This window comes from Dunckerocampus dactyliophorus, chromosome 4 (assembly GCF_027744805.1).
Source record: "Dunckerocampus dactyliophorus isolate RoL2022-P2 chromosome 4, RoL_Ddac_1.1, whole genome shotgun sequence".
Classification (NCBI taxonomy): Eukaryota; Metazoa; Chordata; class Actinopteri; order Syngnathiformes; family Syngnathidae; genus Dunckerocampus; species Dunckerocampus dactyliophorus.
In genome coordinates, this window is record NC_072822.1 from 27,358,606 (window position 1) to 27,381,383 (window position 22,778).

A 22,778-nucleotide genomic window follows, 5' to 3' on the forward strand; every position below is an offset into this window, starting at 1 on the left:
AGGAGAGTACCCTCTCATTCACCGGGTAATATGCAGGTTGTGAGCCGTGGGGCAGCATGGATTGCCAGCTCATGTGCGAGAGGTGACATTCTACGTCCCAAGAGCGAGCTTCTGCAGCCGAGAGTTGAACCGTCAAGGTTCCCGCTTTCGACTGCCACCCAGCTCACTGTGCACCAGCTCATGACTGACCTTCTATGAGTGATGAGCTCATTGGAGGAAAAGACAAAACTCATATAAAAATATGCCTTTGTAAAATATCCGTATTCGTGTGGATATATTTTGGGTGACATCCAGGTTGGGGGTAATGCAGTAAATGATAAATCTTCTAAGAGTGTAAGATGTGATACGTGAGATTAACAATAGTACCTGGGAATCTGCATTCAGCACTTTAATTCTCTGGGTGGAGATGAAGAGATCAACCTCCGTCATGGGCTGGGCTTCGTCTTCAGGGGCCTACGTACACAGATACACATTAGTACAACACACACCTACAAAAACAGCTCATGAACGAATAAATAAAATGACATTTTCAAGTTTAACTCTTCAGTCTTTGACCTTGCAGATGTGGAAAATGCAGATACAGCATAATATACTGCCCTCCAACCAGGAAGTCAATTAATTTATTTTTGCTGTAGACTCAAAACATTTGGGTTTGACATCAAAAGATGAATATGAGACCAGAGAGCAACATTTCAGCTTTTATTTCCAGGTATTTACACTTGATCAGATGCACAACTTAAAAGATTGCCACTTTTGTTTGAACCCGCCCATTTTTCAGGTGAGCAAAACTATTAGAACGTGTATTTTGTTGCCCAGGTGTGTCCTATCACATTACTTATCAACCAATAAAAAAACAGTGAATATCTACACTCAGTTTCAGATTGGGTAGTATAGGTTTTGCCTGTGTAGACTGCATTTACAGGTGAAAACAACATGAAAACCAGAGAGCTCTTTGAATCTGAGAGAAGATGAAAGATCAATCAGAAGCATTGCACAAACATCGGTCACAACCACTACAACCATTTGGAATGTCTTGAAGAAGAAAAAAACAAATGCAAGGAGGGGGCCCAAACAGGATAAATGGGGGGCTTTCTGCTGAAGGACTCCAAAAGGTGGACTAGATAATTGAGCTGAAAGTAGACTGGTCAGCCTTCAAAGACATTACGCTGCTGTTGTTTTTTTGTAATGCTGTTATGCTTATTCAACTGTACATGTATACATCACCATCTTTTTGTTAAATTGAATACATAGTCATTGAACAGGAAGTCAACTGAAGATGTAAAACATGTGTGATATGTAAAATGAGTTCCAAAAACATCAAATGTTTGTTGCAGGAAACAACACAATGACACCATACTGGATGATAGTAACAGTGTATATACACGTAGTGCCATGCGGTACATACAAAGTAACATGCAGTACATCATGTAAGATGTGACAATGCGTGATAGAAGTCAAGGTACTGCACCTTTTTTCTGTTCTGGGCTGCTTTCTGGGCCGTCTGCCAGACATGAAAGAAAGCAGACAATAATTGGTTGAGACAGTCCAAGGAGAGTTCTACTGCTCAAAAACACACTATATATTCATATATTTTTGTATACAAACAGATTATACAGAGAAGTATACAGTACATCACTATAATGACAAGCAGAAATAAGCATAAAAATGGGCTTCTCTGCACCACTTCATCAATTTGAATTTTGAAAATAGTTTATTCAAAGCTGCGTATCAGGCACATGTCGTGGTGAAGAAGCTTGATCATTAAGTCATGAGTATAAGTAGTTAGTGAAAACATTTTAATGAAGATGGCTTGATCGGTGTGTTGATTCTATAAACGTATAAAAGCTTGCATGCGTGACTTTGAAGTGCCTCCTTGATGACACATATTAAATAAACGATAGATGTATCATTTCATTCATATGATTACTCCTCACGCAAATTATATATAGGAATAAACAGCATGTCAAAATAAGACCAAAATAATCCACAAAGTCAGGGAAATAGTAGTAATAAAGTACAATAGAAGTGATGGAATGTTCAGTGTAGGGGTGTCGCAAGATTAAAACATGACGATATTTCTCGTTTAAGAGAACAGCAGTCTCGTGGAAACAGACCAGCCAGAAGCCAATCAGACTGTGAACTATGGCATCGCTACTGTGAATAATACATGCAATATGGTAGTGGCAGTGCACGAGGCAGGATAGGAACCACACATTAAGTGCTTTACGCACAGTATAAACCTTGCAATCTCACCTGCATTCGGAGTGCCCAGCAACACTTGTTTGCTCGGGTGGGTGGCTGCTTTTTTTTTTTCATCAGAGTTCAACAGCTGCTGAGGTGTTAATGTCCAGGAAGTTGTACTACAGTATTTCTACACTTAATTAAAGGTACTTACAATTTTCAGCTACAACTGCCATCATTATTTTAACTTTTATAATTTTTAGTTTTTGTTTCAATTTGTGGAAAAACATTCAACAATTAAAAGCACCACGCTTAGGTCATGCATGGAAACTTATAAAACATTTCAACATGTACCTGCAATGTTTTTTGACTCAGTTAAATAAAAAAAAGTCTGTTTGCCCAATCCTATATTTTGTTTTAAAAGTAATGTTAAAAATACAGTCTTGTTCTCGTGAACCCAATATTGTGTATTGTCTCGTCTTGTGAGCTGAGTGTATCGTGACAACACTACAGTAGTTCAGTGTGAACGCAAGCCAGCAGGTACCAGGAAGAGAAATCTAGTCTTGTCGACGTCCCACAGCTCGATTCTATGCGCATGTGCAATGTAGCGGAGTCATTACTTACCTTACAGAGAATTGAAAGACCCCTTGCTAGACCTGACCACAAAAAATCAAGGGCTAAGGACAAAGACAAAGGCTAAGGAATAGAATTCGGATTGGCCCATAGTAGAGGGTAACGAGATGGCTCCATGCAGGTTCTGAATGATAAGCGACACAACAAAGACTTGCATACATCTAACAAGAACGGCAGGTAAAAGTTATCATGGAGTCTTACTGTGCAGTAAATAAAGCTACAGAGTGTGAATGCATGAGTGTCACCTTGATGCGACTGACAGCTTCTTGTGCCTGCATCATGCGGATGTTCTTTGAGGGTGTCTTGTCTGACAGCAACTGAGTCGAGCCCAGGTAGTTGGCTGCAAAGATGATGCCATCAATCAGGTCCTCTGGGTCACACGGGCCTGGGACTGATGGGAGAAAAAACTCAGTGGAACCACAAATGAAAGGCTTTGTTTATATTATTCACATGACTAGCAACATGGTAGCGCTGGAGTAAGCGTCTTCATTTTGTAGTTTTAAGACAGCTGTGTCCAAACTTTTTCCATCCATCCATACACCGTTTTCCACTTATCCGGAGTCGAGTTGCCAGGGCAGCAGCCTAAGCAGAGGATCACAGACTCCCCTCTCTCTGGCTACCTTGTCCAGCTCCTCCCGGGGGATTGCAAAGCATTCTCACGCCAGTTGAGAGACATAGTCTCCCCAACGTGTCCTGGGTCTTCTCCGAGGTCTCCTGCCGGTTGGACATGCAACACCTGAACACCTAACAAGGGAGGCGTCTGGGAGGCATTCTGACCAGATGCCGAGCCACCTCAGCTTCTTACCCTCTCTCTACAGGAGAGCCCAGCTCAAGCTCATGACCACAAATGAGGGTAGGAACGTAGATCAAATGGTAAATTTGATCATCTTCACCATGACACAGACGCAGATGCCGATGCAGAGTCTGCATTACTGAAGACGCAACACCTGTCATGGTTCACTTCCTGTCATTGCTCTCTGCACTACCCTGCCTTTTCCTGGGCATATTCTCTCTGATGCAGGAGCCCTTTCTCCGGCTGGAGGCGGGACTACTGGGCGCACCTGCCTCTGCTGAGCTCCTACTTCTCTTAAGATGATGGACTGCACCTGGGAGACGCTGGATTATTCCTCTCGGTTTGTGCCACATGTATGGACAGCTGTATTCTGGCTCCTTGGACCTTAACCACATTTGTTGCTTTACTGGCTTGTTCTCCTCCTGAGGACTTTGCTCTTCCCAGCGTCTCCCAGAGTGTGCGCCCAGTGCTCCCAGCTCTCCAGTCTGGTACCTCCTCTGCCTTCCACCAAGCCTTGGTGTCCATGGTGCTTTTTTCAGTTCTGTTGCCTTATCCACGCACCATCGGCTTTTGTTCGCTTAAGGCTCTATTAAAAGACTGACTTACCTGCTCACCTTCCTCCTGTCTCTGCATCTGGGGTCCAGCACCGATCCACTCGTGACAACACCAATCCATTTGTCAATCTCTCGATCCATCTTTCCCTCTATCATGAACAAGACCCTAAGCTTCTTGAACTCCTCCACTTGGGGCAGGATCTTATACCCCTCCTGAGAACCATGGACTCGGACTTGGTGGTGTTCATTCTCATCCCAGGCACTTCAAACTCGGCTGCAAACTGAAGATGAAGCAATGAAGCCAGCAGGACCACGTCAACCGGATCCCCTCAACACTCTGTCTACATCTAGAAATTCTGTCCATAACATAAATGAACAGAATCAGTGTCAAAGGGCAGCCCAGGCGGAGTCCAACCCTCACTGAATCAGTTCGACTTACTGCCAGCAATACAGACCAAGCTCACTGGTCATACAGAGAGCGAACCACCTGAATGAAGCAGTCTGATATATCTTTCTCCCGGAGTACCCCCCACAGGATTCCTTGAGGGCGTCACGACTGAATGCCTTCTCCAAGTCCACAAAACTCATGTACACTGGTTGGGCAAACTCCCATGCACCGTCAAGACCCGGCTGAAAGTATAGAGCTGGTCCATAGTGCCACAACTGGTACGAACATGATACTGCTCCTCCAGAGGTTCAACAATCTAGTGGACCCTCCTTTCCAGTACCCCAAAATAGACTTTACCAGGAAGGCTGAGGAGTGTGATCCCACGATAGTTGAAAGACACTCTCCAGTCCCCCTTCTTGAATAGAGGAAACACCACCCCAGTCTGCCAATCCAGAGGCACTGCCATCAATGTCCACGCATGCTGCAGAGTCATGTCAACCAAGACAGCCCCACAGCATCCAGGGCCTTGAGGAACTCCGGGTGGATCTCATCCAACCCCGGGGCCCTTCCATCGAGAAGCTTTTTGACCACCTCGGGAGCCTCAGAGCCAGCAATAGGAGACTCCACCCCAGAACACTGCTTTCCCATTGGAAGATGTGTCGTTGGGATTGAGGTTTCCAAGTATTCCTTCCACCGATCCACACCACCTCAAGTCAGCAGCACACCATCCCCACCATACATGGCGTTGATAGTGTACTGCTTTCCCCTCTGGAGACGACAAATGGTGGTCCAGAATTTCTTCAAAGCCTTCTAAAAGTCGTTCTCCATGGCTTCCCCTTTTTGCCTCGTCGACCGCCAAAGCTGCTCGCCTTTTGGCCTGCCGGTACCTGTCAGCTGCCTCCAGAGTCTCATTGCCCAAAAAGGCCTGATAGGACTCCTTCAGCTTGATAGCATCCCTCACCGCTGATAGGTTCTGGAATACACCACCACCACAGACACCGACCACCTTACGGCCACAGCCTCAAAAATGGGGGCACGGAATACGGCCCACTCTGACTTGATGTCTGCTGCCTCCTTCAAGACATGCGGGCCAGGGTGTCCTGGTGACAAGTGCACATATGGACATCCTTATGCTTGAACATTATGTTTTTATGGACAATCTTTGGTGAGCACAGAAGTCCAATAACAAAACGCCACTCTGGTTTATATCAGGGGAGCCTCCTAGTCCTACCAATCACGCCTCTCAAGGCGTCGCTGTCATTGCCAACGTGAGTGTTGAAGCCTCCCAGCAGAACAAGGGAATCCCCAGAGCCAGAACTGTCCAGTACTCCCTCTAAAGCAGTGATTCCCAAACTTTTAGAGTGGCGTTCCACTTCAGAAATTATTCCTGCACACTTAAAAAACATAAACCTTTTTTTTAATCTTCATTAACTTGAAAAACTGAACATGATTAATTAATTTTATGGTAAGTAAGTAATTCTGGCTCAAAAATGTGTATTTTGCGAGGTCAAATTTTGACAAAAATTTTACATGAGGACTGATAAACAGATACTGTAAGTACCCATGACATTTATTATCAAAATGTACAAACTTTCAATAGATGACATTTGATTTGAAAAAAAATTGTGAGCCTTTGTACTTTGTACTATACTTTGCACTACATATTTCACTTGTTGCAGTACATTAATGTCGCAAATGAAGAGTAGGTAGAGTAGGTACGCTATAGTCACTGTTTGGTATGTCCGTTTTAAGGTGACGGTTGGGTTAATTTTTGGCCCAGTAAGGAGACAAAAGGCAAAATATTGCTTAATTTTTGTGTGAACAGCTTATTAGTGTATTGATGCTGGATCTGAATGTGCCAGAGAAGGACACTTACCTTCAACATATGTGGGGAAGGATGCAAGACTTCTTCTGGACTATGAACAAAAATGATGAAATATTAATTTGGTGTATAAAGTGAAAATGTGACAATGACACGGTGACATCACCTCTTTACTGGAGGGAGACGATTCAAAACCGTCATCTGCCAGTAGAAGTCTGCTGGCTGATTCTGCTCCAGGAGGAGAAGGAGAACCAGACCCAGGCGACTGCAGAGGAAGAACAAAAAGAATTCGGCATAATTTTACTGAAAGAGCTGAAAAAAAACTGCAGTTTTGCCACACTTTGCAGATGACAACAGTATAAGAACAAATACAGGACTAGTCTGGGTTTTTCTTTTTTTTAATTGTTTATTGTGATTTCTGTGCATTGTTATTTTCTTACATTATTTCCATTGTTACCTGTTTTTTCAGAGCACCTTTGTGCTGGCGAGGAGGCGGAGCCAAGAGACACACCTGCTGCTGATCAGGCTTTTTTACGCCTCTCTTGCTTCCCCAGTTGGTTGGGAGTTCGTTTGGATGCGCTAAGCCTCATGTTGTGTTGTCATTACTTATTGGAAAGTGTTGCTTGCCTTTTTTTGGCTATTATCTACTGGTTTTTCTGCTGCCTAGTAAGTTCCTTTTGACTTTTGTATTGCTTTCCAGACCTTATACCTCGTTTATGTTGAACTTTGTAGTACTGAACCTCAGTTAGTGTACACCCCTTTTACAGTGTTTTTTTGGTTTGTTTTTTGCCTTGATGTGCGTACATTTTCCGGTTAGAGTACAATATGGCACACATTTTGTCATGTTATTAATACCCTGCATGAGTGCAACTGTGTTCTTAATGTATTGTTATCATACAACGTCCTTGATTGCAGCTTGCTATTGCATGGAAACATGAAGCAGTTTTACTTTACTAACTAACATAGTTACGCAAGTCCCAAAAATCTTAACACAAATCCTAAAACAATTCTAAGTGCATATAAATGACTAATGAAAGGGATAAATTAACATTTAAAGGAAAATGCAAATTTTTTGGAATTTTACCCATCATCCACAATCCTTGTAGTGATAAAGTGGTGATTCACGGAGGAGTTCTTTGGCTCCATTTTGGGTTATTTTGCAGCCGTGATCAAAAAGGCGTGGGATGAGAAACACTACTGAATTCAAGAATAACTCATAGCAAAACACAAAGGTGGTATCCGTGTTGCTCTCGCTGCAACACCATGTCTTTGGCAACAATCACGTCTTCAATGAAGGTAAAAATAACCATAAAATTTAATTTATCCCTTTCATTCATCATTTACGTATATGTATTTAGATGCATTTGGAATTGTTGTATGCATGTAAAATTGTGTTCAGGTTAATGACGCTAACCAAGGTTCCACTGTACTGTTATTTTGAAGGTGTTTGTTCTTAATTTTAATCAACCTGCCCAGCAACAGAAAATGGAAATTAGCCATTGGCTACATTTTCACATATTACATGTCAAATGTTCATTAATATGTCCCTTTTATAAATAAATTCAGTTTAAATCTAGTTTTCTATCCATGGCTACAGCAATATATTTTCGGTGAATCATGGCTGACAGCTCATATATAACAGCAAAGAAGATTTTTTTTGCTGAAATAGGAGAAAGTCATGACTTAAGAAAGAGACATCTGCATCAATGTTGGCAGTACTTGAAAAATAGTGATGTTAAAGTAGTGCCTGATAGCAAAAAAAAATAGCCAACCTCTTCTTCATAATGTTGCTCAGTCTGTTGCTGCCTGGCTTGGTCCTCTTCAAGCTTCTCAACTTGATATATCCAAAAGTTTTCCATGACTGTCAATAACTGTACAAATCCTGTGGAAAGTCCAGCATATATATCCCAGGAGGACGACAACACACGGAGAGTCTCCGCCTCAGGTGACAGCCGAGTATCCATTTCATCATGGAATCATCTGTCAGTCTATCTTGTTGGCCGCCAATGGCATTGATGGCTTAAAGGAGCCATTTCACCCTTACTTCTGAAATGAGTAGTACTTTGTATATGTGTATATAATATACTGTATACCCATATATCATAGTGTTAAATCATGTGGTTGATGAGAATTGTAGACGTTTTATTCAAAGCATGCAGGTGCTAGGTGTATGCTCTCATCACTCCTAACTACTCAGTCATCCTGTTATTAGATCCTTACTGAATTATTCACCATTAACCTTTCCATCCCTCACTCATATACAATAAGTCATTTAGAGGACGTAGAGCCTTGTTTGGGTGTAGATTCATCATTCATACTTTAGTAGGATTTTCTGCACAAATGAATGAAGTCATTTGGCAGAAATCTTGTTATATTATTCAGGACTCACCATTATGATGGAGCATGCACATGCACATGGAGCTCCAGTTGACACAGGCACATGAAAAATACACCTCAACCTTTTCTCCCACAGTGCACAGAATTGTGCAGAAGTCTTAGCTTACTGTCAAATGTTTTAGCAATTCTGCAACCACAATATAAAAAATGTCAAATTAACACACACACAGACACACAGTACAGTAATCCCTTGCCACTAAGCGCTTAAAAATTTTGTGGCTTCACTGTTTTTCAAAAATATATTCATTCATAAATCATGCTGTTTTGTGGTTGAATACCGTCAGCAAATGTAAAATGTAAACATGAAAATGGCTAAATGATGTAAAATACAGAAGACACATTCAAAGATGTGATGATATGTAGTATTCTACACTGGTCACTAGGTGTCAGTAATGTTACTGTAATGTTGGGTGAGACACACCCAAGCACCGGACTGGATCGCCACAACAACAGGCTTTTATTGCAGGTTTGAATGATCTAACAAAAGGCACAATAATCCCTAACACGGGATATTGTTGCGGCAGTAATGTGTAACCAGTAAGGTGACCCGGCAGCTCCTGTTGTTGTTAAGTGGCTGGACGCCGCAGTGGGTCATAGCAGCGCATGGCAGAAAGGTCTGAATCTCGTGCAGGGTTATTGGCAATGTCGTTAATTATTATTATTATCCACTGGTTTCTAATATTTTGGTGACTTTATATTGTCTTAGCAACATGCGAGGGGCAATAATACTACAAATCCCTCTGACGATGATAAAAATTTGCACCAAGAAAGAACAGTTATTACATGAAAGCCACCAAATAATTTTGTACTCACTTCTCCTCCAAGCGATGTTTGCAGGTCACACTCTGTAGTGGGGCTGAGGTCTTGCCTCATGACCCAAATAGGCTCCTTTGGTTCATCAGGAGTGTAAGGAGATCTCACTGCTCTGGTCTTCACCTCCTCTATGGCCTCCTTGATGTCCTTGATGGCCAGAGATATAGCATCCCGCTTCTCCTGACTATTTCCAACTGCTGCCGTCTCCTCTGATGGACTCAAAGTCCGTTTTTTGGCCTGCTGTCTCTGCTTGGCATCTGTGGCACTTTTATCGGAATGAGTTTGGTTATCTGCTTGGAGTTTATCAGCTTGTACACGTTCATTTTCTTCATCAACTGCGTCTTCAGTAATACGTTGAAGACTTGTAGAGCTTAGGCTTTCCTTCACCTCTGCCACATGACTGTCCATGTCTTCCTCCTGCTCACAGCTATCAGCACGTGGGTATGGGGCGAATTCGGCCTCTTTCTCTGGACTGTCAGACTCCCCGTCTGAGCGTTCATCATAGTGCCGCAGACGGGAGCCCACAGCCTCTTGTTGGTGGTAGTCTCCGCCTGTGGCCCGACCGTCCAGTAGGCGAAAGTTAGCCCTTCTCTGCTGGAGAGACTCTCTGTCCTCAGCTCCTCCATCTGCTGCTGAAGAAACCAATGTAGGAGCATCACAGATTTCCTCATACACATGCTCAGAGAGCGAGTAGATGTCATAAGGCTCTGAGTATGCTTCTTCTGCAACTTCAGCATCTAAATTCTCCAAGTTTCCTCCAGAGAAGTTGGGAGACTGAGTATAGATGTAGTTGGAGTACCCCAGGGCCGACGTTGCCTCCTCATGTCTCTGTGAGTCAGACTGTGGATCACACGGTAGGGGTGCCAGTTGGTGTGGGTAGTTTGAATGCTGATGGAGAAGTTGCTGTTCAGACTCAGATCTCTCAGTGTACCCCTCTGCTTCGGGACGTAGCGGAACTCCATAGTTCATTGTCTCGTCCTCCAGCCCCGGCTCCAGTGACACCATTAACAAGCTATCATCGCCCTCAGCCCGGTCTGTGTGGGTGTGAAAACCACTCTCTGTGCTTGCAGAACGGGCCAACACTGAATCATCCCTCTCTCTATCATCTTCCTGGGTCGTATCGGTGTGTCGCGTCTCTTGTTGTGCTAACAGCTGTGCTCTCTCCATCTCTCTCTGCTGTCTCTGTCTGTACCTTTGCTGCTGGGCTCGGATGCGGGCCTCACTGTCCCCCTGTCTGCGATAACGTGTCACTGCAGGACGAGGAATGGGCTGCTGGGCCTGCAGAGACGTAGCTCCATGTTGCATCTCCATGTCTTGCTCTTGTGATCTGCGTTGCGAAGGCTCACTGGCTCTGCAGCTGCCACTTCCTTCAGTTGGTGTGTCACAACGACTGAATGGTTTTTCTTGGTTGGTGTGATTGTGAGATCTGCTGTTGCGGTGATGGCAAGGCGGTGCATTGGACTCCAGCTTAAGCTCCTTGCCAAGCTCTGTCTCCTGGGGGTTCATGGCTGTCTGAGGTTGGTTGGGCCAGTCATTGTTTTTAAGAGTCCACCATTATCCGAGTCCTGCACAAGTTGTAGAGAGAGAGGGTAAACCTTTTATGGTTCCAACAGAAAAAACCTCCAAATTTAATATTGTGAAATAGGTGACGCCTTCATTAATTTTTTACCGCTTATCATGTTCAGGGCCACAGGTGAGGTGGTGTCTATCCCAGCTGACTAAGGGTGGGGTACACCCTGGACTGCTCACCAGTGAATCACTGGGCACATACAGACAGACCCTTTCCAAAAAAATTAGAATGTCATGGAAAAGTTGTTTAATTTCCATAATTCCATTCAAAAAGTTAAACTTTCATAGATTATAGATTCAGGGCCCACAATTTGAACGATTTCAAGTGTTTATTTCTTTATTTTTACGTAATTTGGGCTTCCAGCTCATAAAACCCACAAAAACAGGAATTCAAAAAATTTGAATACTGTGAAGAAATTACCATTTACTTCTCAGTTTTTGCAGGAAAAAAAAAGAAATTAGGATCACATCAAATCAATCAAAATATGGTACTTTCAAAATGATATGTCAATCTTCAATACTTGGTTGGGAATCCCTTTGCCTTAATCACTGCCTCGATGCGACGTGGCATTGAAGCAATCAGCCTGTGGCATTGCTTGGGAGTTATGGAAGCCCAGATTTCCTTGATGCTTGCTGTCAGCTCTTCTTTGTTGTTGGGTCTGGTGCCCCTCATTTTCCTCTTGAGAATACCCCATAGATTCTCAATGGGGTTTAGGTCCGGTGAGTTGGCTGGCCAGTCAAGCACTGTGATGGCATGGGCATCAAACCAGGTTTTGGTGCTTCTGGCGGTAGGGGCAGGGGCCAGGTCCTGCTGGAAGATGAAATCTGCATCTCCATACAGATCCTCAGCAGAAGGAATCATGAAGTCCTCTAAAACATTCTGGTAGACTGTTGCGGTGACCTTGGATTTAAGAAAGCGGAGTTTACCAACACCTGCACCAGACATTGCACCCCAAATCATGACGGACTGTGGCTATTTCACACTGGACCTCAGGCAACTTGGGTTCTGTTCCTCACCCGTCTTCCCCTTGGACCTTGATTCCCAAATGAAAGGCACACTTTACTTTCATCGGAAAAGAGGACCTTGGACCACTGGCCAACAGTCCAGTCCTTCTTCTCCTTGGCCCAGTGGAGACGCTTCCTACGTTGGCTCAGGTTCAGAAGTGGCTTGACCCGAGGAACCCGACAGTTGTAGCCCATCTCCCGGATGCGTCTGAATGTGGTGGTTTTTGAAGCTGTGACTCCCGCCTCATTTCACTCTTTCTGGATCTCTGCCAGATTCTTGAATCTTCCCTGTTTGATAATCCGCTGAAGCCCACGGTCATCTCTTTTGCTGGTGCATCTTCTCCTGCCACATTTTGCCCTTCCTCTAGACTTTCCATTGATATGCTTGGACACAGCACTCTGTGAACAACCAGCCTCCTTAGCTATGAACTTTTGTGGCTTACCCATCCTATGGAGGGTATCAATGATGGTCTTCTGGCCAGTTGTCATGTCTGCAGTCTTCCCCATATTGAACCCAACTGAGACAATTGAACCAAACTGAAAAAATTTAATGACACCTGGGGAAGCCCGTGTAGGTGATTTGACTTTAGTAGATGATTAGTGTGTGACACTCAGTTTAAAACATTCATGCCCTGCAAAATTTGGGCTGATTTCTTCACAGTATTCTAATTTTTTTTATTCCTGTTTTCGTGGGTTTAATGAGCTGGAAGCCCAAATTATGTAAAAATAAACAAATAAACACTTGAAATCGTTTAAATTGTGGGCCCTGAATCTATAATCTATGAAAGTTTAACTTTTTGAATGGAATTATGGAAATTAAACAACTTTTCCATGACATTCTAATTTTTTGGAAAGGGTCTGTATATAAAACAATCATTCACACTCACGTCCACACCTATGGACAATTTACATACAGTCAAACTTGTCTATAGCGGCCACTAGAGGGAGACTGCCAAAGTGGCCGCTACAGACAAAAAAAAAAAGTAGAGGGCGCTATGGGACTGTGGATAAAAGTACAGCACTACTAGGCTTGTTATTATCCACGACCCACAGAACAAAGCTGTGCTAGTAATGTCTTACGCTTGTTTTTAATATTTTACTTTTTATACGGCAGAGTTGTCATTACAGCTTTAGTTCATCAGGAAGTGACGGGAAGTGACGGTGGGCGTCCTGAGCAGGAGAACTAGGCTCAGTGCTAGTGTGAGTTTCGAGAGAGTTGGGAAGTGTGTTTATGTTGGCGTGGATGTAAAGTCCTGCAGTGTTCTCCGCTGTTAATAAAGCGATTAAAGTGCATCGGCGACGTGAGTCTCTCCTTCCCCACAACAAACAGCATTACAGTATTTACCAGTGCACATTGTCTCACACCAGGAAATAAACGGTGTCACTTGTTACAGGCATTGCCTGGACAGCTATGTAGTGGGGATTGTTTAACCTTTGCCTTGTGGGCAAGCAGGAAGGAGAGACGATGCTGAGAGATGTGTGTGTGTGTTCTGAACTGCTCTCTGGTGGCCGCGTTCAATAAATAAAGTTGGCAGAAGCAACAGGAGAAGTTTCCTTCTTTGCTTCGAAGCTGAATAACACTGACAAGTTAACAGACTAGTAGCGAACGGAAAAGAAGACGGCTTTTTTTGTGTTGAATACAGAAGATGAGGACTTTGATGGATTTGTGGATGACGATTGATCAAAAATAAAGTGAGTACATTCTAAAATACTTCAATTAAGTACAACCGAACTCAGTTTTGCTCCCGCTGCCGCATGCATGCTAGCGTATGTTTTTTTTTTTTTATTGTAGCGTCGCTGGGAGCGCGTCCTGTTCCCAGCCTACCTTGCAGTAATGTTTTGGTGCAAATGCTCTTAAAGTTACATGTTGGACCAGGAAATAGCAAGCTCAAAAGAAGACGGCTTTTTATGTGGAACAACTGACAGTTTGTGTGGATCTTGTGAATGATTGTGACTGAGCTAGGACTCAGTAATTAAAGTCTACACACGACGGCTTCATTGATTGAAAAACTAAACTTTTTCGTGCATGAAACTTCTACTTGAGTCGGTAATTTGGCCGCTATATGCGGTAAGATATTGACCAAGGGAGACAAAATGGGTGGCCGCTGGCCGCGTTGGACAGGTGACTGCTATACACAGGGTCTATAACATGTAAATTTGCTGCGGGGGATTTTTCAGTGACCGCTATAGGCAGGTGGCCGTTCTATAAAGGTGGCCGCTAAGACAGGTTTGACTGTACATGTTTAACATAATACGTTCTGTGGGCCTGGTGGCTTTCTGGCGGTGGGGTCTAGGCCTGGCTATGTAGGGCGAGGCTTGCTGGGTGGTGGGAGGCTGCCCCTCTCCTTTCATGCATTCTCAGTGACAATTACACGGTCACACACTTGCTCACTTTTATATACATGAAGACTTGCACACATACAGAGATACCTGTACACATGTACATATGCACACTCACAGTACATACGTACTTCCCCACATTACTCACTGAGTTAACCAGGGTGTTATTATGTTGTTGGTTTTATTGTCGTGACGGTGATGTCAGCAATGTAATTCTAGTTTTTACAATTGTGTGCATTACAGTTATTGTCATTCTGATCACTATCATAGTTAATAATTTCATTACTTCTATTACTACTATTATGTGTGACTGTTTCAATGCAGTATTATCATTGTGGTTGTTGATATTATTTTGCCCTTTCCGTCAGGGTCTTTATAGCCATCACAAACATTTGTTGATGTAGCCCTGTTTGCTTCTGTTGTTCTGTTATTGTTGTCACAATTGTTGTTGGTGCTGTTGTCTCTCTCTTTTTTGTCCCCCCTTTCATCCCTGCACCCCCTCTCCGTTTTATTTTCTCTTCTTCTCTATCCCCTCCTGCTCCGGTCCCGCCGCTCCAAATTTGCATAACAACAAAACATCAAAGTCAAATAAATTCTGTATAACAGGGGAAGTGTATCTCACACTTTCCACTTCAATTTGCACTTGGCAGAGCAAAACTGTTGAGCACGTGAGGGCATTTAGATCAACAATGCTATCTGCCCTAATGACTGGACAGGACAAAAAAAAGACATAATAAGTTTTTGGAATGTGGAAAAGGAAGCCGGAGTATCCGGGCCCATTTCCACCAAATTAAAATCCGCTTGGAGCCACAAAACCTGTTTGACCACTAAATTGAAGGTAACACTACATATATACAGTATATACATATACAGTACATATATATTCTTATATATAACGTATTGTCACGTTCCTGTCTTCCTGGCGGAGTGACAAGCCACACCTGTTGCCATGGGCAATTAGCCATGTTTCTTAAGCCTTGTCTTGAACCTTCATCACCGATTTCGGATCAACAGTTACAATAAAAATGTCGATTAGTTCCAGTTCCAGTCCCACTCTCTGTGTGGCTTTAGCTGATATTATTCATTAGCAACAAAGGAAACCAACAAGTGAAATGGCTGACCAGCATCATGGTTTCTCACTGAGTTTAAGGGATAGTTCAGACAGTAAACATCGCGTCGCAGAGTTAGCCCATCTGTGTGTCGGATACTACTGACTGAGGACAGTTCACATGGATGTATTGCACGTTTTGGTTCTGCATGTTCGGTTCGGTCTACTTGCTTACCGTTTCAGTTATATTTTATTTTTTGTCGGACACTACTGACTGTAACTGTCCATTACATTTCGCCACAATGTTTAAACAATTGTTTAAATACAAAAGTTTATTTTATTATTGTTTTTCTACAAAAAAAAAAAAACTCAAGAGTATAATTTGTTTGAAATATCACCCCAATGGGTCACTTTTATTTACACTCCTGATCAAAATCTTAAGACCAGTTGAAAAATTGCTAGAATTTGCATTTTGCACATTTGGATATTAATGAGGTTTTAAGTAGAGCTACAATATGCAAAAGCAAGACGGGGGAGTGAGACAAAAAGCATTTTGAAAATGTACTTTATTGAAAACAACAATTAAACTGAAATAGGCTGTTTATCAGCTGATCAAAAGTTTAAGACCACAGGCTATAATAAAAGCCAAAATCTGCTCAAAATTTTCATTTTCTGTCAGGCATTCACACTGTCATGCCCTCCTGATGGCTAAAGCTAAGAAGCTTTCTCTTTTTGAGCGTGGTTGGATTGTCCAGCTGCATAAGCAAGGCCTCTCGCAGCGTGCCATTGCTGCTGAGGTTGAGCGCAGTAAATCAGTCATTGTAAATTTTTGGAAAGATCCTGAGCATTATGGAACAAAAACGTCAAGTGGTAGACTCAAAAAAATCATACCTGCGCTGAGCCAGAGGATCCGATTGGCTGTCCATCAAGACACAGGGCGGTCTTCCACCCACATTAAGGCCCTTACTGGTGCCGACTGCAGCGCAATAAGCATCAGACGGCATCTGCGGGAAAAGGGTTTAAAAATAGAAAAAACAAATTCAAAGACCTTGCCTCCTTCAACGCCACAAAACTGCCCGTTTAGACTTTGCCAGGGAGCATCAAACATGGGACATTGAAAGGTGGAAAAAAGTTTTATTCTCTGATGAGGAAAAAATGTAACCTTGACGGTCCAGATGGCTTCCAAAGTTACTGGCATGACAAGGAGATCCCACCTGAGATGTTTTCTACCCGGCACAGTGGAGGGGGGGTCCATCATGATCAGGGGTGCTTTTTCCCTCGTCTATGTGGTAACAGCTGGGTTTTTCAACAAAACAGCGCTGCAGTTCACAATGCTCGCTTGACCAAGGACTTCTTCAGGGACAATAACATCACTCTTTTGGACCATCCTGCATGTTCCCCTCATTTAAATCCCATAGAGAACATTTGGGGATGGATGGCAAGGGAAGTTTATAAAAATGGCCATCAGTTCCAGACAGTTGATGCCCTTGGTGAAGCCATCTTCACCACTTGGAGCAATGTTCCCACTAGCGTCCTGGAAACACTCGTATCAAGCATGCCCAAACACATTTTTGAAGTGATTAACAAGAACGGTGGAGCTACTCATTACTGAGTCCTGGTTCTGGTTTGGAGAGTTTTTTGTTATTTTTTGAGCGATGGTCTTAAACTTTTGATCAGCTGATAAACAGCCTATTTCTGTTTAATTGTTGTTTTCAATAAATTACTTTTTCAAAGTGCTTTTTGTCTCACTCCCCCTTCTTGTTTTTCACTCCTCATTAAGATCCTAATGTGCAAAATGCAAATTCTAGTAATTTTTCAACTGGTCTTAAGATTTTGATCAGGAGTGTATTTAAAAATAGTTCTGTTTGCATTTTTTTTTCAAATAAAAGCATTTTAAGTCATTTTTTTCTGCCTTTTTTGTACCAATAATTAACCGAACCAAGCACTTCAAGAAACTGAACCGACCCAAAATTACATTTTAGTGTACCGTTACAATCCTACTGGACAGCATACACCAGATTATTTTTCAGAGTATGGGGTGTCCAGTTTTTGGACACATGGCATGAGTCCTGATTGTGTGTGTGGCTGAGGGAGGAGGAGGACAGTTGAGTTTGTCGACAGTAGCTTGTTTTGTTTTTGCAATAAAAGAGATTGTTGATTGGCCACCTCAACGTCCGGATAGATGTTAGAATATTCATCCATCTTTATCCTTAATGATGGTCGCAACAGTCCACTGTTATTAGTGGTGTGGCCGCACATTGTGTATTCTTCCACGGCACACCCCACTGTAACTCTCCAGCGAGTCTTGTGTTTACCTACCAAAATTAACTGCTGGAACCTCAGTTAGCATACGCCCCGGTTACTGTTTTTCAGTTAACGTCAAAAATGTACACCTAAATGTCGCCTCTGTTTCCATACATTTTCTGGTTAGCGTACAAAATGGCGTGTGCCTTGTCGTGTTATTAATAGACTGCATGAATGCAACTATCTTCTTAATGTATTTTTATCACAAAACTGCCAATACATGGAAACAGGAACCGGAAGTCAGCTCCGTCGCCCGTCTATGATGTCATCAGTGGTTGACTCTGTAGTTTTGCTAACTGACAAAGTTACGCCACAAGTCTCAAAACGTTAACACAAAACATGTTTTTATAGTTTTACAATGATAGTTTTACAGGCAGAAAACTATTCTAAACAGTACTAGCATATGATCTATACAAAGTATAAGGATGTAGTAGAATGCTGTCATCTATTATATATGTATTTTATTTGAATTTGTTCGTATTATTTTATTTATTATAACATATACCTCTATTGTTAGTCCACAGTACTTACTGTTGATTAGTTTTATTATTTAATTGGGCTATTGTTTACCGTGTAGGTAGCACTTATTTATTATTTAAATGTTATTGAGACATTTCATTATCTGTGACAGTAGGAGAGTGTTGCATGTAAATATGTTTATCAAGATAAGAAGGTTATCTTGAACCCATTGCAACCTCAATGACTGAGGAGGATGATTTGATATTATGTATTCAGGCTGTCACCAGTTCCTAAAAGACACAAACATGCAGCAGCAGGATACTTCCTGTCCTCTTTGTTCATATCCACTTCTTTTATCTTACCCATCCTCTGAGTAGGACACTGAGCGCATACTGACAACGACTAAAAGCCTTGCAGCAGCCAGGAAGTTCGGTCTGAGTTAACCAAGCAAGCGTATTTTTGGAATGTGGGAGGAAGCCGGAGTACATGGAGAGAAAGAAACCACGCACACACGGGGACAACATGCCACACAGAGATAGAACCTTTGTCAGATCAAAAAAGTGTAGACGTTTGGACTTGTCTGCACCCTAAATCACCAAGTGGTTCTATTTATGCTGGTCACATTTGGCTGAGAGCTAACTTCACAAGTACCCGGGATCACCAATTTTTTGCACCAATTCATAACACACCTCATATGTAGAAGAGAGCTGTGTTGACAATTTAGCGACATGGTCGCTATATTTGCCAAGTAGGGGTGTGTATTTAAAGCGAAGTACAGGAAATGTTTCTTGCATCATGCATTTATTCTGTAAATAAATACAAGCGGTCAACAAAGGTGAAGTATGCGCCACGCAGGCGAGCAGTAGTGGAACGCCACCTCTGATTGTACATACAGTAAGTATCGCAGTGCATTCCTAGTCTAATGCCAGTCTGAAAGCTGCATAAACCCCTTCACAATGCAACCCAACCCCTGACCAGTGACAGAAACAAGAAGGCAGAGCTTGGACACACACCTCCATCACCTGGCAGCACCTCGCTTTCCTGGCCAAGCGCACATGGGTGGGGAGTAGGGGCCATCTGTGAAACAGGGCTCATTGCACAAATAAAATAAACAAAAACCCAGAAAAAGTGGAAAAATAGAGCTAAAAGGCATTAAAAAAATGTTGATACTGATGACTATTTTTTAAATCAGATTAATCATGGTTTTCAAATTAATTAATGATGATTAATCACCATGTAACGCTATGTTACTTCATATTACCGTATCATACTACCTTATCATTTTCCTTTGTATTTTAAACTAGCAAAGAGTACATTTGGAATACAGGAAGAGAACAAATGCATTGCAATTGATGCGAAACAGATGGGGGGTAGGATTAAATAAGCTTTGCTTCTTCCTACTCCTTTTTGGACATGTGGAACTGTGAATTGTACTATGTGATGTATTCCAATGTAACTTGTATGCATATATATATATATATATATATATAACTTAACTTAAAATCCAAATCAAGTTAAGAGATGGCACATATGTCTGAAAATCTACATACCTAACAGTGCTTTCTTTACTGGCAGAATATTTGAATCAGACTTTTAACTGTGTTATTATGAGGAGTTGCGTTGTACAAGTACTACAGTGTATGAATGGACATACAGTATATGCTATATCAGGGGTGCCCATTACAGTGATCGCGAAGGGAGCGTTGGTCGGATGTCACCTACATCGTAACTGTCACTTTGTAGATGTCGTATGACATCAGTCAGCTGACTTTAAGCCCCCTTCTGATTTGTTCTTGTGCCACGGCATTAAAAAAGTGGAGAACAGATGTCGGCAGCTGCACAAGGATAATGCATCTTTCATCTTTATTATTCTGATTACGGATAAACCAACTCAGCGGTAAGATGCCTATATAGCAAAAGTTATCTGTTCACTTGTAGTGGAAACTTATGCAGAAAAAAAAGTCAATTGTCAATTTAATAAAATCAAATATGAAAATAAAATAAAAAAACTAACATTTTAGTTTATTCTTCTTGTAAAATTGTGAATATTTTTCTCATTAGAATGTGACTTTTTCTAGTAATATTTTGACGTTTTTTTCTGCTTTTTAATTTTTCAACTACTCAGTTTCTTCTTGTAAATTGTCTTTTCATAATTTTGACTATATTCACATATTTTTACTTTATTCTCATAACATTATAACTTTTTCCACAACTTCACTTTGTTTTTTGTTTGTTTTTCAAAATGTTTTGAGTTTTGAGTTTATTGTTGAAAAATTACTGCTGATTTTTCAATTTTCGCTGTTGTGTTTAGTTTTCGCTTTAAATTATATTTTTTTAAATGTGCTGCAGACCAATAAAAATACAGCCGTGGGCTGCAAATGGCCTCTGGGCTGCACTTTGCACACCCTTATTCTAAGCTATAAGGAGATTGCCAACACGTTAACAGGACAGCTTCCACTCAGAACAGGCCTCACCATGCTCCACCAAAGAAGTTGAGTGCACGTGCTCACCACCATATCCAGAGGTTGTGTCTGATGCGCAAGAAAGCCTGCAAACAATTTGCTGAAGGCAGCCAGACTAAGGATAAGTGGAAGCACATCCTGTGGTCTGATGAGACCAAGATAAACGTATTTGCTGCAAGCAAAGGAGTACAAAAACCTGTCTACAGTCAAGCATGGTGGTGGGAATGTCATGGTATGGGGCTGCAAGAGTGCTGCCGGCACGCGGGAGCATTGTGCTGCTCTTCAGCAGTATGTGAAGTATAGCATAATTGTGACTGAAGTACCAAATCTCAGCATTGATCATCTATACACGTATGCAAACACACCGTAACCGACAAAATAATCCACAAAGACGTTAAATGAATGCGATCGCTCCTCCACACGCAATACAGAGAACAGATGAGAACTTGTAGGCACGACCATGTAGTGACAAAAATGTCTGTGTGTACTTTGAATTGAAGTATTTGAGTGTCTTATTATTATTATTATTATTGCTATTGTGAGTCTCGCCAGGCGTTCCATAGCAATTTAAAAGCCTGACAGTGATATTTTCCTAGCTTGTTCATGAATTCATTGAAGAAATATAGTGGACTTGTAATATTTGACACTCTATTAATGCATTGAATGGATTTAAAATGAGTTTTCACGGCAAAACCATAAGCTTTTGGAAATGAGCTAGCTTACCTGACACACTGCCATTTTGAGGAAGCCATATCCTGGGATCGTCACATGACTGTCACATGACAGCAACTCCTAAATGTTTCCTAAACAGTACATCAATTAGAACGAGTTGTTGCTTTTATGTGTAAGAAGAGCATGAGAAGATGTCAATATGATATAATAATGAACATTTTTGTATGTGTAGAACTAACGGTGTGATAAAGCAGATAATAAAGCGCTGCTTTTCAACATTGTGTAAAAAGGTGCTTACATCTATCAAACGTAAATATTAAACGTGTCTTCAGCATCTGCACCTCATCTTTTTTCTCCATACACACATCAGCACAATGAAACAACGACATCATGATGTCCTCACAGCCACAACCAACACATCATGACACAAACGTATTTCACCCAAAACAACAGCACCACCCACCTACTTGCTGCTATTAGCTTCGTTTAGCTGCTGTTAGCTTCCATTAGCTGCTATTAGCTTGTATTACCTTCCATCGGATTGTATTACCTGCGATGATGTTGCAGGTTGAATTCTTCTGAGCAGAACATCATCATCCTCCATCTTCCCTGAACCGTGCGCGCGCACACGCGCATTCACCAGCGTCCACCCCCCTCCCCGTCGGAAGATTGTCGTGGGACACCTCCTCTGGTTTGGTAAGGTTTAAATTTTAGATCAACTTCATTTGTTAAATGTTAAAAAAAAAACATATTTACAATACGCATGAAAGTCTTTACTTTCACACCAACATCATCCATATACACTTTGTACAATATCGGTATTCTTTTTTTTTAAACAAATGATATTCATCTACACTTTGTACACACGCACTACAATATCATGTTTCTCTTTTTAGAACTATCACCCTGTACACCATGTACACTATATATATATATATTTTTTTAGAAATATCATCCATGTGCACCCACACTAACATATTATTTATTTTATCTTTTCAAAAATGATAATCATCATCATAATACAATTCAAAGACACTTTTCACAGTAAAAGCAAACACCAGTGCACAAAATAGCAAAATAACAGTAGATAATAAATACCAAAAAGCAGAAGTCCAAACAAATTGCAGTTAAAAGTCCATTCAGTACGAAGTAGCCTAAGAACCATTTCAAATAACGACCTAACCTGTCAATATTTTGCTTAGGTATGATCATAATGTCAGTTTTCCTCCACGTAGTGGTTTAATGTAGTAGGATGGACTTATGTGGTGTATGATTATACATACAGTATGTATATGTATTAGGGCTGTCAAATGATTAAACATTTTAATCAAATTAATT

At 41.7% G+C, this 22,778-nt stretch overlaps 1 protein-coding gene across 14 annotated transcripts in view; it reads right to left on the minus strand.

Annotated features, from left to right (window-relative positions):
• apba1a (amyloid beta (A4) precursor protein-binding, family A, member 1a) overlaps nt 1-22,119 on the minus strand; it is a 35,338-nt gene extending 13,219 nt beyond the window's left edge. Inside the window, exons 1-9 of one of the 14 annotated variants that reach the window (XM_054773637.1) lie at nt 21,971-22,071; nt 21,492-21,571; nt 11,251-11,361; nt 9,582-11,146; nt 6,538-6,636; nt 6,426-6,465; nt 3,060-3,205; nt 1,469-1,501; nt 367-453 (exon numbers count right to left, since the gene is read on the minus strand). In XM_054773637.1, the coding sequence (XP_054629612.1) occupies nt 367-453; nt 1,469-1,501; nt 3,060-3,205; nt 6,426-6,465; nt 6,538-6,636; nt 9,582-11,087 (1,911 nt within the window). In that variant the 5' untranslated portion in view covers nt 11,088-11,146; nt 11,251-11,361; nt 21,492-21,571; nt 21,971-22,071. Of the gene's footprint in view, nt 1-366; nt 454-1,468; nt 1,502-3,059; nt 3,206-6,425; nt 6,466-6,537; nt 6,637-9,581; nt 11,147-11,250; nt 11,362-16,434; nt 16,548-19,319; nt 19,384-21,491; nt 21,572-21,903 lie in introns of all 14 variants that reach the window. The other 13 variants (XM_054773632.1, XM_054773642.1, XM_054773638.1 and 10 more) reach the window with 13 other exon arrangements.
• Between the last annotated feature and the right edge of the window lie 659 nt (nt 22,120-22,778).